Below are 12,854 nucleotides of genomic sequence, written 5' to 3'. Positions count from 1 at the left end.
TTGACTTTAAAATTACATCGACTGGTTTCCCAAAGAGTGCCCCAAAAATGTAATAGCTGTTAAAGACTAAAAACTGCTGAATATGAAAATTGTCTGAATTTTTCAATTTTATGACTGCTGGGATAGGTTCTTAACCCCCCACCCGTGATGCAGAGAAGGTGGAGATATATGAATGCAGGAATGGATGGATGGAAATATAAGATTTAACTTGCTTGTTCCACAGCGATAGATGTCACTGACTCTACTTAGCATTCATGCTGATTTTATGACTGGTAGTCATTTGTGGTAACGCTATATTCTATGACAAAAACATGGAAAAACAAAAATGGACCTCATATCATGACTCACCGGAAGACGTGTCTGTTATTTCTTCCCATTCCTCTCCCTTTCTGTCTGTGCTTTGGCTTGTTGTGGATAGTTAGACACTATCTGAAATCCCCTTCTCCTACACAATTATGATATCAGAACTGGGGAGGAAAGTATTGCGAGCAAAACCATTTGAATCTTTTCCACTAGTATTCAGCTCTGTCTATGATGACTTTTTGTCTCATTCTCAAGGGCTTTCTTTCAAAACAGAAACTTTTTTGCCTTCACATGTGGTTGAGAGGTAATAGTTTCAAAGGTTTCCCTTTCTTTAAGGGAACTCTAAAGCAACTGATTTATGAAGCTCAAGTAATTACCTCACAGCACAGTTGCATAATCTCATTTTAAATGTGGTTTAATCAATCCTTTATGTACCTTTAGATCATCGCTTTGGCTTGATAATCTGTTGCACAATGTCTTCTTTGTAGGCTAGAAAAACACAGTAGAGACAGCTCAAATCCTTCCAAATCTGTCATGTGACTTTGCTGTTTGTATCCCACAATCTCTCCTTAGAAAGAGGCTTCCCACTGACTTTTATCACTTTAGCAAGTTGAGCATGAGAACTTGACAAAAGCATCTTTTCACCAGAGTCGCTGCTGCTTCCCCCAATCTACATTCACCATCGCATGCGCACACACATTTGTAGAGCAGGTTTCGTGCTGTCCGGCATCGACAAAAGCCCTATTTTAGGCCACCGCCCTCCCTCTCTCCCTCCCTCCCTCCACCTTTCTTTCATAACCAGGTTACCGAGCTAATCATCTTTAACAGCATCCTATTATTAGCAGCGGTCCGCGTCATTCGAGACGTCTGGGGAGCCTCTCGCTCCTGTCATCAGGGCCTGTCGTCCATAATCGCTCGCTGCAGGCTGCCAGAACGAACGAGTCGCAGCCATCGCCGTGTTGCAGATGGGATACCCAGATGGCCTTGCCGAGCGCCACCCTCCCTCCCTGAGCCCCCCTTCCTCGGTGCATGGACCGTACCACGGGATTAGGCTCAGCATGTGGCGCCAGAAGAGAGGCAAGGCGAGTGAAGATGCTTGGCATAGATGCCACCTCGACGTCGCCGTGCCGGAGCATTGCGTAAATGGAGTTCTCTGGAGAGACTGGGTGTTAATGGGTTTGGCAGCGGGGGTGAAGCGCCGCTCAAATTACGCAAATGTCACCATCAAGTGGAGCCACACATACAGTAGATGCCAGCTCTTAGAAACACTTGTTAAGATAACCTCAAAAGAAGATTTTCCTTTTATTTAAGGGGAAAATGTGTGTATATGTAATTTATTGCCACCTAACATTTAATATTGGGAAGTTAATGGCAATAAATTAGTTCTGAGAAGGGAGGAAATGGTGGGAGTAGTGTAGTTCCACTCGTGCTTTCTTCTTCCGTTTTCACCCGTCTTCCTCCCCCTCTTCCTTATCTGAGCAAGAAGCTGCTATTTTATTTCTCACCAGATGCAATTAGAGCCTCTTAAAGCCCTTTCACACACTTGCTGGTGACTCATTTCTTTTTGTGTGTGTGTGTTTCTGTGTGTGTGCGTGCGAGTGCATGCATGCATGTCAGAGTGTGTGAGTGATCTCTGTCTATTTTCTCTCTGCTTTTGTTTTCCCGTCCACCTTTCCCACTGTATTCTCAAACTGACTGAAGCGGCTCCAGCTGCTCTTTCAGCCGCCACATGTGCGACCAGACTTTGAACCTGCCAGCATAAAAACCCCACAGTCATGACACACACGCACACAGTTTTCTGCCAGACGTGACTCAGTGTGCACACATCCCAGTGTTACCACATCTGTCCCAGCAGCTGTGAGCATTTGTGCGTGTGTGTTTGTGTGATTTCACTAACACCTGGAGAGCAAAACAAAGCAACCTGAGACACAGACACTGGTTCATGTGACGTTTAGAGCTCAGTGCATCAGTGAGGCCAATTCCTTTATGCATCAGTATATTGGAAATGGCACTCAAGCTGCATATGGAAGCTTCCGTGCTTCAAATTGTGTATTGCATGTATACTAAATGAGGCCAAGGAGAAGACTTTGTGCTTTCTAGCTGTTCTGGCTACAAATAATAATATGATTACTGACAATAGCCTGAATAAGACAACAGCATGAGTAAGCCTGCTTGATTCAGTGATACTTTCTCCATTTATCCTGTTTACACGGCATACAGTGCAAGGTTAGCGCTTCACTTCATGTTGTGACTAAAAGCGGGCTGTTAATGCCGCTCAAGTTCTCCACATATGTTGTGACACTCACTCCAATTAACAGGATAATCAAGTTTTACATACCATAATTAGCAAAAGGTTTTGTGTTGCTGTGCCTAATTGCAGTCATTCGCTCAGTGTGCATGTGAGCTTCTGGGGAGCACTGAGAAAAAATGTGACAGGAGAAGGAGTGAGTTGTTAAAAAGAGTAGGAGGGATAAGAATTTAATGTGTTAGAATGTAAACAAGTAAGTTTAAATATGGAGGCTTTCAAGATGGTTTGTACAGTTTTGCAAAGAAAATGACATTTTTGAGGAACACCTTTTGGGTAAGAGAAGAGGCACATTAAAAGCTTTATTTCATTGGGTTAAAAATGAACACAATTTAAATTAAAACCATATACTGTATACAAAAGATGTTGGATATTGCCGCCCGTTGTTGTCAGCCATTGAGCATTTTCGTCACTGCCGTCGTGGAAGTAGCCATGTTCAACCCTGTTTTATCTTTTTTTCCTCTACACTGGATCAAGATTTACAAACTTAACAACATGTTGTATTTTATAAGACATGAAATTATTAATTGAGACCATAAAATGTTACTCAGATAATAAATCAGGTGGGAATTAGGACCATTCTTTCAAAGACTTTCAAACAATTGGGCTTTTTTTGCAACCACAGGAATCACCCCCTACTGGCCATTAGAATAAATGCAGGTTTAAGGCACATCCACGCTGCTTTTCAGACCTAGAAGCTTTTTTTTTTCCAAACTCACTGGTCTTCTATGAGTGCTGTGAATTCACACTGACCACTGTGAAAGCAACATTCAGCCCAAATGAGCTAAACTGTGGCTGGGCTTTTCAGAGCCACAAGTTATTTCCATCTTGTAAGGAGAATCTATGGTTAAAACACAAGTTCAGAATAAATTTCATGAATACATTTCTTTATACTGAACCATAAAATTTTGAACAGTGCAATTTTTTTTTTACCTTTTTACTTTGAAGCATGTGAGGTATGAACAAAAAGCTAGCTGATTTAAAGTGACTGACCTCCCATTCAAGATCACCTTCTCTGGCTTGTCCAGGCAGCTTCCACACCATGGACCCTTTTTTTTTTTTCCATGGGCACAGAACTCTTGAACTCCTGTTTCAAATTTAGCCAAATTTCACTCGTGTGGAAAGCTAGTGGTGGGCTTAAAGAGTCCACAGATCCCAAGCCTGAAGGCACGGCATGAGAAGAGAAGAAACAGAACATTTTTCCTGGGCTTGTGCCCTGTGAATTCATCACCAGGGTTGGGACTGTCAACATGTGGTTCTACTGTAACATGAGGTGTCTGAAAAGAGATTTTCAGTTTGTTGTTAGGCATCACTTTTACATAATCCTTATATCAATAATAACCAAAAGAAATCTATTTAAAATTTTTCTGCTGACAGATGACAAGCTGCTTTCTATAACGCAAAATGGAGGTGCAAATCTCGCACTTAACTTGGATCCCAAATTCACGGAAGCTGAGGTGCAATTGAGTTGAGAGAGAGAGAGAGAAAAGAGGGGAGTCGCAAAGAGCCCGGTGTCTCTTATCTGTGACATGGCCTTGGCTCACATGGGCATATTTGCAGTACAGTATGAGTGAGTTGAAAAAGAGACGGAGACATTATTTCCACTTTTACTCGCGAGCAGCCCAGCATCCACCTCAAAGCGCCAGGTGGCCAAAGCCCTGCGCAAACCCACGCAGCTGCTCTCTTATGTGCCCACGCAAACACACACAGAAGCAGCAACTAGGCACACACTTTAGCACAACAGACTTTGATGTCACCAACGCTGAACATATATTTCCCTCAGACGCACACGCTTGCATGAGGCTTTATTTTGTACACAGAGATATCGGAATTAATCGCTTCGTCAAGCTGGGCTTATCCTCGCACATACACAGAAATCACGGTATTAGATGCATTAATGCTCCTCGCTCATGAATATGCATCAGACAGTGATGTGCAACACGTACAGAGGATTACTCCTGACAAAAACACTCTCGCTCTCTCCCTCGCTTGTGCTCCTTAACACACTCAAAGGGTCACAACTCATCTCACCCACACACTGACACACATATGTGGGGTTCAATGTATATCTCGTGCTGAATCCATTTTGTACATACATTGCTGGAACTGCAGTTAAGGGCGTAACATAAAATGCTACAGGATATAAGGTCTTTTCACTAGGGTTTCTTTTCTTTTTCGGGGAATGCTAATTTAATTGTTTAAAAGGTGTCTTTTTATAGAAGCTGATCCACTTGAGCTTTGCTTGCGAGAGCAATCCCCAGCGGTAGCCTGCTAGCCTTTGTTCCCATTGAAAGTTTAATTAAGGCATTGCCAGATCTTGGCAGTGAGGCTCAGAAATGGAAAAGAAACACCACACAATTGTAAAATGTGTCACAGAGGGACTTTATGAAAAGTCCTTCTGAAAGCAGGCTGACAGCTATAACAGGGTCTATTATGGAGAACAATTATATTTTTCTGCCTTGCTAATGATTGCATGTTATCCTGTAGATGTTGACGTTTGACACTGAGGTCAATAACATGGATTGCTGCATGGTTTCTTGTTGCAGTGAAGACAATATTCAACCCAGCGCCGGCCATTCCTGACTTGGATCCAGATTTCTACAGAGTCTCCGACGTGTTTTGCTGTAATGAGTCTGAGGTGATGAATCGCACACAAACACACACACACACAGCTCACAGTATTTATCACAGCATTTATGCTTCCTCACACAATAATTCTGCCTTCCTCACTCATCCACACACTCACGTCTGCAAGGCCAAGAGGAAGCTGAAACTAGTCATAAACAACAAAACAGAGCATACTGAATTGACCAGCTTTCTTTCCTTCTACTGCACATTTGCATTTGATAGTTTTTTTTTTTCTTGGATTAAAATTAACTTTGGTGGCTGAGTATACATGCGCGTAGCCAAGATTGTACAGTTAGGACAATTATTTTACTCATCTATAAATGTTTTGGCATTTTTGAATTCTTGATAAACACAGATTTCTATCATATTTGGCTAAATTATACACCAATCAACAAAAGCTGGGTTTTTTGGGTTTTTTTTAAGTTGCCTTAACATTAACAGTTGGGAAAAATTGGGGCAGCACGATTCTTAGCATTGTTGCCTCACAGCAAGAAGGTCCTGGGTTTGAATCCACCAGCTGACACGGGTCTTTCTGTGTTGACTTTGAATGTTCTCCCCGTGTCTGCGTGGGTTCTCCCACAGTCCAAAGACATGCAGTTGGTTATGTTAATTGGTTGATCTAAATTGCCCAAAAGTGCGAACCACTGTCTGTGTTAGCCCTCCGACAGACTCACCACCTCTCCAGGGTGTACCCGCCTCACGTCCTATGGCAGCTCTGGATGCGCTGGATGAACAGAAGAAAATGGATGGATGGATTTTAAGCATCCATTTTGCCCACTGTAACATTGATAATAGAGTAGATTATTTATAACTTTAGACTGTGTATAATAAGGATCTAGTCAATGGGTTCTACATTTTAAAGCTTCGGTGTTAGCATTTTATCCAAAGCCATGTTGATTATTTGGAACGAAAAGTGACTATGTTTGGTCAAAATGGTGGAGCATAAAGTGATAAATAACACTAATCCTAATTGGCTTGGTTAACAAATAAACCACTAGAATTTTCCTCAAAACCCCCCCAAAACAAACAAACAAACAAACAACCAAAAAGTAGATCAAGTTCTTGAACAGTCTGTTAGTAGGCTACAATTAGCCATACAGCTAAAAGATAGACTATTTGTCACATGACTTTAAAAAAATGCTTGAAAAGGCACCAACAGCACAAATGTAGTTGAGAGGTTGTTGGTAGTTTAAGGTTTGGGGGATATTTTCTTGACAAACTTACTATCAGCATTGTTTAAATGCCACAGTCTACCTGAGCGTTTGACAAGGACTGTACTACAGAAACACCAGATTTCAATCCAACGGAGCACCTTTCAGATGTGATGGAACAGGAGATTCACATCATGGACATGCAGCTGAGAAAGCTGCAGAGAATATGTGAAGCTGTCATATAGTGTCAGTATGGATTAAAATCTGCAAAATGTTTCCAGCACCTTGTTGAATCTCTGGCAGTTCTGAAGGACAATTGGGTTTGAGTTTGGTACTTGCGTACCTAGCAAAAGTAACTGGTGTATCTTGCTCCCTGAAATTTCTGTACATTTAACCTAAATCAAATTCATCTTAACTGAGACTCTAATTTATAAAATAAACATAATGCTTTATAAGATTTGAAATTAGTAAATGAGACTGTAAACCCATCAGAAAAGAGTTTACTGATGTGGGGTTATTTTCTCATAGACGTCTACTGGAGGAGTTGGACTCTGCTGACTATTAGAAGGAATGTTTTTATACCTGAAGGCTCTGTCCTTAAACTACGGTATGTAGTTTCAACAAAGCATCACTTTTACAAGCAGTCAGTCAGCTTATGATTGTCAACAGATGTCCAGTCCAGAAAGGAAAGAATGACAAGTTTGAGATGACGCCTTTCCACAGTGATTTACCTCCAAGGTCATGTCCCCTGCTGGCACATCAGTAACCTCACTCCAGCCATTGGCTGTACATGAATGCTCTCTGGTATGAAGAAACAGTTGATCTCCACCCTTTTACGGTAAAAACTCTGTCATGGCGGCTTGCGTCTTGAATGCCAGGTGATGACAGATGAGCGACAGGGGGCAGGGATAGATGGGAATGGTAATAAAAACAAGAGGGCAGATGTGCTCTATGGCTGAGTCAGTCACCCCCTCAGGGCTGAAGTCTATGTGAGTTTGGCTGGGAGCTGGTATTTGATGTGGTGATGCAAGGCGATGAAGCACTGTACCCAGGTGTGGGAACATGAAAGGGAGAGTTGAGGAAAGAGCTACATGTCTTCTCTCTTTTTTTCAGGTCATGGAGGTACGGTCATATTATATATTATGCAGTATGCAAAGGTGGAAAGAGGACTAAAATGTCCCACTAAGGGATAGAATCAAAGTTCAAAATCATTCAGAAAAATAAACAGCGCTGCTATAACTTGGCCCAAACTGAAGATTACTATTAAGTATTATGTTTTGGGCGGGGTTTAGTGAATATGGGCTAGTTTACATATGGCAGTTAATACCTGTTGGCTAGCTACATATAGATATAGGGGTCGAGGTTAATTCAATGATGAGAATGAAGGAGCAAGACACTGAAAAAAGGCCAAACTTTAGCTAAGAGAACATCTGAGATGATCCTGTCTCCAACACAGTATTAGTCACTACTATGTTGCTGTGTTTGTTGGATTACTTGCACTAGAAAAATCCTGAAAGTGAGTCTTGTCTGAAGCATTCAAACTTTGGTGTCCAGGACGTCTTGAGCCCATGGGTTGTCGTATACACCACAATTTTTTATAGCTTAAAGGCCTGCAAAACATGAATAGTGCTAATAAGAAGCTGGAAAGCCAAGAATGACAACTGAATAGGATTTTTGTGTGTGTGTGTGTGGGGGGGGGGGGCTTCTGTCTATTCAGCAAAACTAGAGAGCTGCCAGGACCCAGAAATAGATTTAATGCCAAGTATTTAGCAAGAAGATAAAGTTGTGCAACAAAAACGATAATGGAAAACAAAGCAGCCACTCCTGATATGCTAGTAGATATCAGATTCACAAGAAAAGAGACAAGCAACAGTGTTTTGCTTTATAATAAAAACACACTGAAATCTAGTTATCGACTCATCAGTCTTTGTAGTTTACACAACTTAAAATGTATCATTTATCATTGTTTTCATAGTGCTTTAAAAGTTAAAAACCACAAGTTCTTGTAACTCGGAGTTAATGAAAGTTGTAATAAGCTCTAGGAAGTAAATGTTGGGAGAGTTGTATTAGATAAATAGTGGTATTAGAACAATGACCCTGTCTGTGTTTAGACTGGTTGCCTTTGAGCCTCATTTTGTTGTTTTACTTTCAATAAAGTAGGCGCAAACCTCAGATGAGGCTTCATTCAACAAGGAGATCTCGGTAACTTGAGAAGATTCACAAGTAACATTTAGTTTGCATTTTTTTCCACAGGATCAGTGCCTACTCATTAGCCCAGTGTAACCAAATGTTTTCAAACAGAAACCCAGTGATATTTACATTTGCTGTAGCCATGACCTGGGGTTGGCATTTAAGTCTTCTAAACTTTTCATTCTTCATGCCATGATTGGGAACTGTCTAAAAGGCTGTCTTTGTACTGACACTGGTATCAAATGGCTTCAAAAGTTGTAGACATAAGAGATTCATGCTTAATTAAGTTCAGTTAAACTGACAGCATGTAAAATGAAACAAAAATGACAACAAAAAATAGTTAGTTCAGCTTAATACCATAACTTGTTTTTCTTAAGGTTTGTTAACCCAACTAAGCAAACCAAACTGATTAAAAACTCATTTGACCTTTTTATTTTGTACTTTTTGCACATTGCGTGTTATCCTAAGAGCAGCTTTAGCTGTATACATGTTTTGTTACAAGATAATATAGCTCATTCTTTGATCGGAGTTGCTTTATAACTCCATGTCCTTAATTCACATTAAAATGCATCAGACATTTATTTGTGTTGTTTTCTAAAATTCTTCACTAGGGTTCAATTATTTTTTCCCACTGTAGATTTATTTAGGCTTATTTAGACTTCCTGTATCACAATAAAGCAATCAGTTACACTGCAACATTAAAATATAACTTAAAATAACATTCTTTCTTTTAGAGTTAGTGATTATTTTTTAGGATACATCACTGCAGTAACAGCAATTCTTCAACAACGCTAACAAAACGAACCACCTGGGGGGTTTAATGATAATATAATTACTTATAATAATACTTATTACTTATTATGAAAATTTACAATTCTCAGTTCATTTCTGGAGAGTCAAAGGATTTCACAAAGAAGAGTTTAGATTTATCTTTATTCTATATAGCCAAAAAAATAAAGCAAAACATTTCATAAATCAGGTTCTGAATTATATATGACCCATTTATGTATTTAAAAAAAAGCCAAAAAGTCGTGTATGTAACAGACTGCTGAAGTGAAGATTTATTATTAGTTCGTTTAAAATTTATTCTTTTTGTGTGTTTAAAGTAAAGAAATGACTATAATAGTTCCTGAGCTATTAGTTACTACTTGTTTTGTTTTTCTAAATTGTTTAAATATGTGAACGAGGCATTATGTTATTAAACATTCACTGATTATCAGATCAGTGCAAAAAGAACCCCAATATATATTTTGAATGTTTTTATTCCACTACTTTCAAAATTAAACCTGCTATAGAAGTAAAATGGCCAAAGATCCTTTGACTTTAGTGTTTCTCGTTCTTCTGATTTTATAGCATTCTTTCCTACTGTGGTTATAATATGCTGACAATTTCAAGATTTTTTCTTTTTAGAAAAAAACTTGAAATTGAACTACACACACTTATTTTAACTAGTGATAAATATGGTCAGTTTGGAGAAATAGTTTATGCGGTAAAACTGATGCTGTACAGCAAAAAGAAAAATCTAAATATATGAAATTACGCACATTTTTTTCACCTTTATGCCTGAACATATACTTTCTTGCAAATACACCCACCTTGTCAACAAATTTATCCTGCATATGCTTTAAAGAATAGGTGCTCACCGGGTGCGTGTGTGTGTGTGTGTGTGTGTGTGTGTGTGTGTGTGTGTGTGTGTGTGTGTGTGTGTGTGTGTGTGTGTGTGTGTGTGTGTGTGTGTGTGTGTGTGTGTGTGTGCATACTTACCATATACACCAACACACACACAGACGTAATTCAACTCTCTCATATCCTTGTGCGCAGAGGGAGGTAGATTGATTCCCTGCCCTGGTGTGAAGCTGATGACTAACAAAACGGCTCTTTTTCTCTTTTGGCATCCGACAGCACCGGGGTGGCTGCGGGCTCTAAAAGCACCCATATATTCTGTGGTTTATTTTTGAACTGTCCAAGGTCATTGTTAACTCTGACAGATCACAAAAGCAGTGGGGGCGGGTGGGGAGGTTTGGATCCTCAATCCCCTATTCAAAACCGCTATCAGGGACATCTTGACCCTGCCGTGCAAGGTTAGAGCTGACACACATTCTGTACGGGTGCATGTGCGTGTGTGGTCTCGCTGTAGCACGCTCAGGGGTAGGAGGGGCGAGTGAAAGGAGGCTTAAGGATGACAAAGTGCAGGTACTCTTTGATCCCCAGCCCACATAGTGTGCTGAAGTGCTTTATAGTGAGGGGAATTATCTTTGATGTCCACCTGAGGACCTCCTGAGCCAAATTTTACCTTTCAGATCTGACAGGGATCTCACACACAGTTTAATTGGAGCAGTGAACTGGTTTGTTTAGTGCTCAAGCATCACCTCTGTTTGGCAAACATGTTGTCCTAAAGCCAACCAGTGCATTTTGACCGCAACAAAAGTTGGAAATCTCAAACTTTAGAGCAAAACTTTTCCATTTAACACTTTCATTTCTTCTCAGTTTTGCTTGTTTGTTCTCAGGGGTTTAGGGCAGATTTGTTATGCCAGTGTTGCTGTAATTCATCTTTGCCATCTGAGTGCTCCGGCAGTGGAAAAAATTAACATGGAAGTTACAAAAACTGCAGTTCCTCTAAATGCCTTGCTCCAAGAGCGAGTCACATGCAAACATCCCCAACTTTACAGAACAGCCCGATATAAAAACAGATTTGGTCTTCATGAAGGGTTTCCTCTTTTATGACAACTGTAGTGTAGGTGAATTTACTATATAAGTCATCCATTTAGGCACTGATGAGACCTAATTAGCAGCTATAGGCTATTGGTTGTAGTCTTTGTGGAGTATTATTACTGTAGCTGTTTCACAAATGTTATTGGTTACTATGTTGTGCAAACCACCCAAGTCTGTGCTCCCAGTTTCCTGCAATGTACCCGTGCAGTTTATGGATGAAGCTCACTGGTAGCTAGTCATATCTAGCTTCAGCTTTGAGTGTCTGAATGCAGGAGAAAATTAAAGGGACATTTCAGCAGTTATAAGAGCTTTGTGTTGTTCATTAGTTATTATTTCATTTCCAATTTTAATTTCAATTTGATTACATTTGGTATCCAGAGTAAGTATAGTTTTGGTTTTTATTTGTTTCAGCTTCAATTGTTGTAATTGTATGAATTTATTATGGGAAAGTCATTTTAATTTTAAAAATAAGATTATAAATGTTCTGAATAGGTATTACAGTACAAAAACCTGGTTTTTATAGACACTTGACTCACATCTCACACAAATAATAATATTTAATTTTAAATTATTTTAAATTATTATATATAATATTGTTTCAGTTACATTTTTAAGTAGTTTTATTTTATTTCAGTAAACTGCAGGATTTTTTTGTATGGTATTATTTGTTCTTTGTGCCTGTCATACAGCAATAACAGCAATAAACAAGTAAAGTCATAAATCCAGTAGTAAGACCAGTGTCTTATAACAATAAAGAAAAAAATAACTTCAGTTTTTTAAAAAAAAGCTGAAATATTAAGAGCATCCAAATAAAGTACTGCACGTTGCACAGACACCAAAAATGGTTAAAAAAAACAACAAGAGATAATAATAATTATAATAACATCTTTATTTTTTTAATGAGTACAAAAGACCTCTCATGGTATTTTGTCATATCTCTATGGTCTGTGTTTATAACTGAAGCTGCTCTCAGAGTTGAACACTGAGTATTTTCCACAGCATCCTCCTCTGCAGAATTTCCACAGAAGACTTCAGCTCTGCTCCCAGGATCAGCTTTCATGATGAGCTTGTTGAGTTTGTTGGCATTGGCTGCCTTCACACTGCTCCCCCACTAAAATACGATTAGCGTCTAACTAGCGGTGCATTCTGTAGCAGACCAAACAAGACAAATGAGCAACAGAAGGGAAATATTTATAAATCAGCGTACAGTGCAAAAAGAAGTAGAAGAGAAAAGTCATATCAGTTTGATTAAATATACACAAATATTATGAACTACAAATTCCTTTGGGTGCTTTGCTTGGTGTACAGTAAGGAAGGAGGAAGTAGCTTTGGAGTAAGTAATGTTGGGGCAGTGTTAGCTTTTCATTGTCACTGTGTGTGTTTATGTGTGTATGCAGCACACAGGAGATAAGACTATACTTAGATTCACATGTGTTTTTAACACTAAAGTGACAACTCTGGAGACTAAAACGAGCAAGAGGGTTAATTTATGGCCCCACTGTAGTTTACACAGGAGCATTTTTAATGGCTCTGTTTGTGTTTATTCATCATTTCCTTTATCTTCT

The 12,854-nt window shown here is 39.4% G+C and overlaps 1 protein-coding gene across 1 annotated transcript in view; it reads left to right on the top strand.

Annotated features, from left to right (window-relative positions):
• Positions 1–12,854, top strand: part of rbks (ribokinase) — a 52,727-nt gene that overhangs the window by 26,477 nt on the left and 13,396 nt on the right. Inside the window, exon 7 of the mRNA XM_085441020.1 lies at positions 5,155–5,246. Coding sequence (XP_085297146.1) covers positions 5,155–5,246 — 92 coding nt within the window. The remainder of the gene's footprint in view (positions 1–5,154; positions 5,247–12,854) is intronic.

This window comes from Copadichromis virginalis, linkage group LG19 (assembly GCF_057382275.1).
Source record: "Copadichromis virginalis isolate Kocher_CV1m ecotype Utaka linkage group LG19, C_Virginalis_male_GT1.1, whole genome shotgun sequence".
Classification (NCBI taxonomy): domain Eukaryota; kingdom Metazoa; phylum Chordata; class Actinopteri; order Cichliformes; family Cichlidae; genus Copadichromis; species Copadichromis virginalis.
Note: the sequence above shows the minus strand (reverse complement) of the source record. Positions and strands in the feature narration are given on the sequence as shown.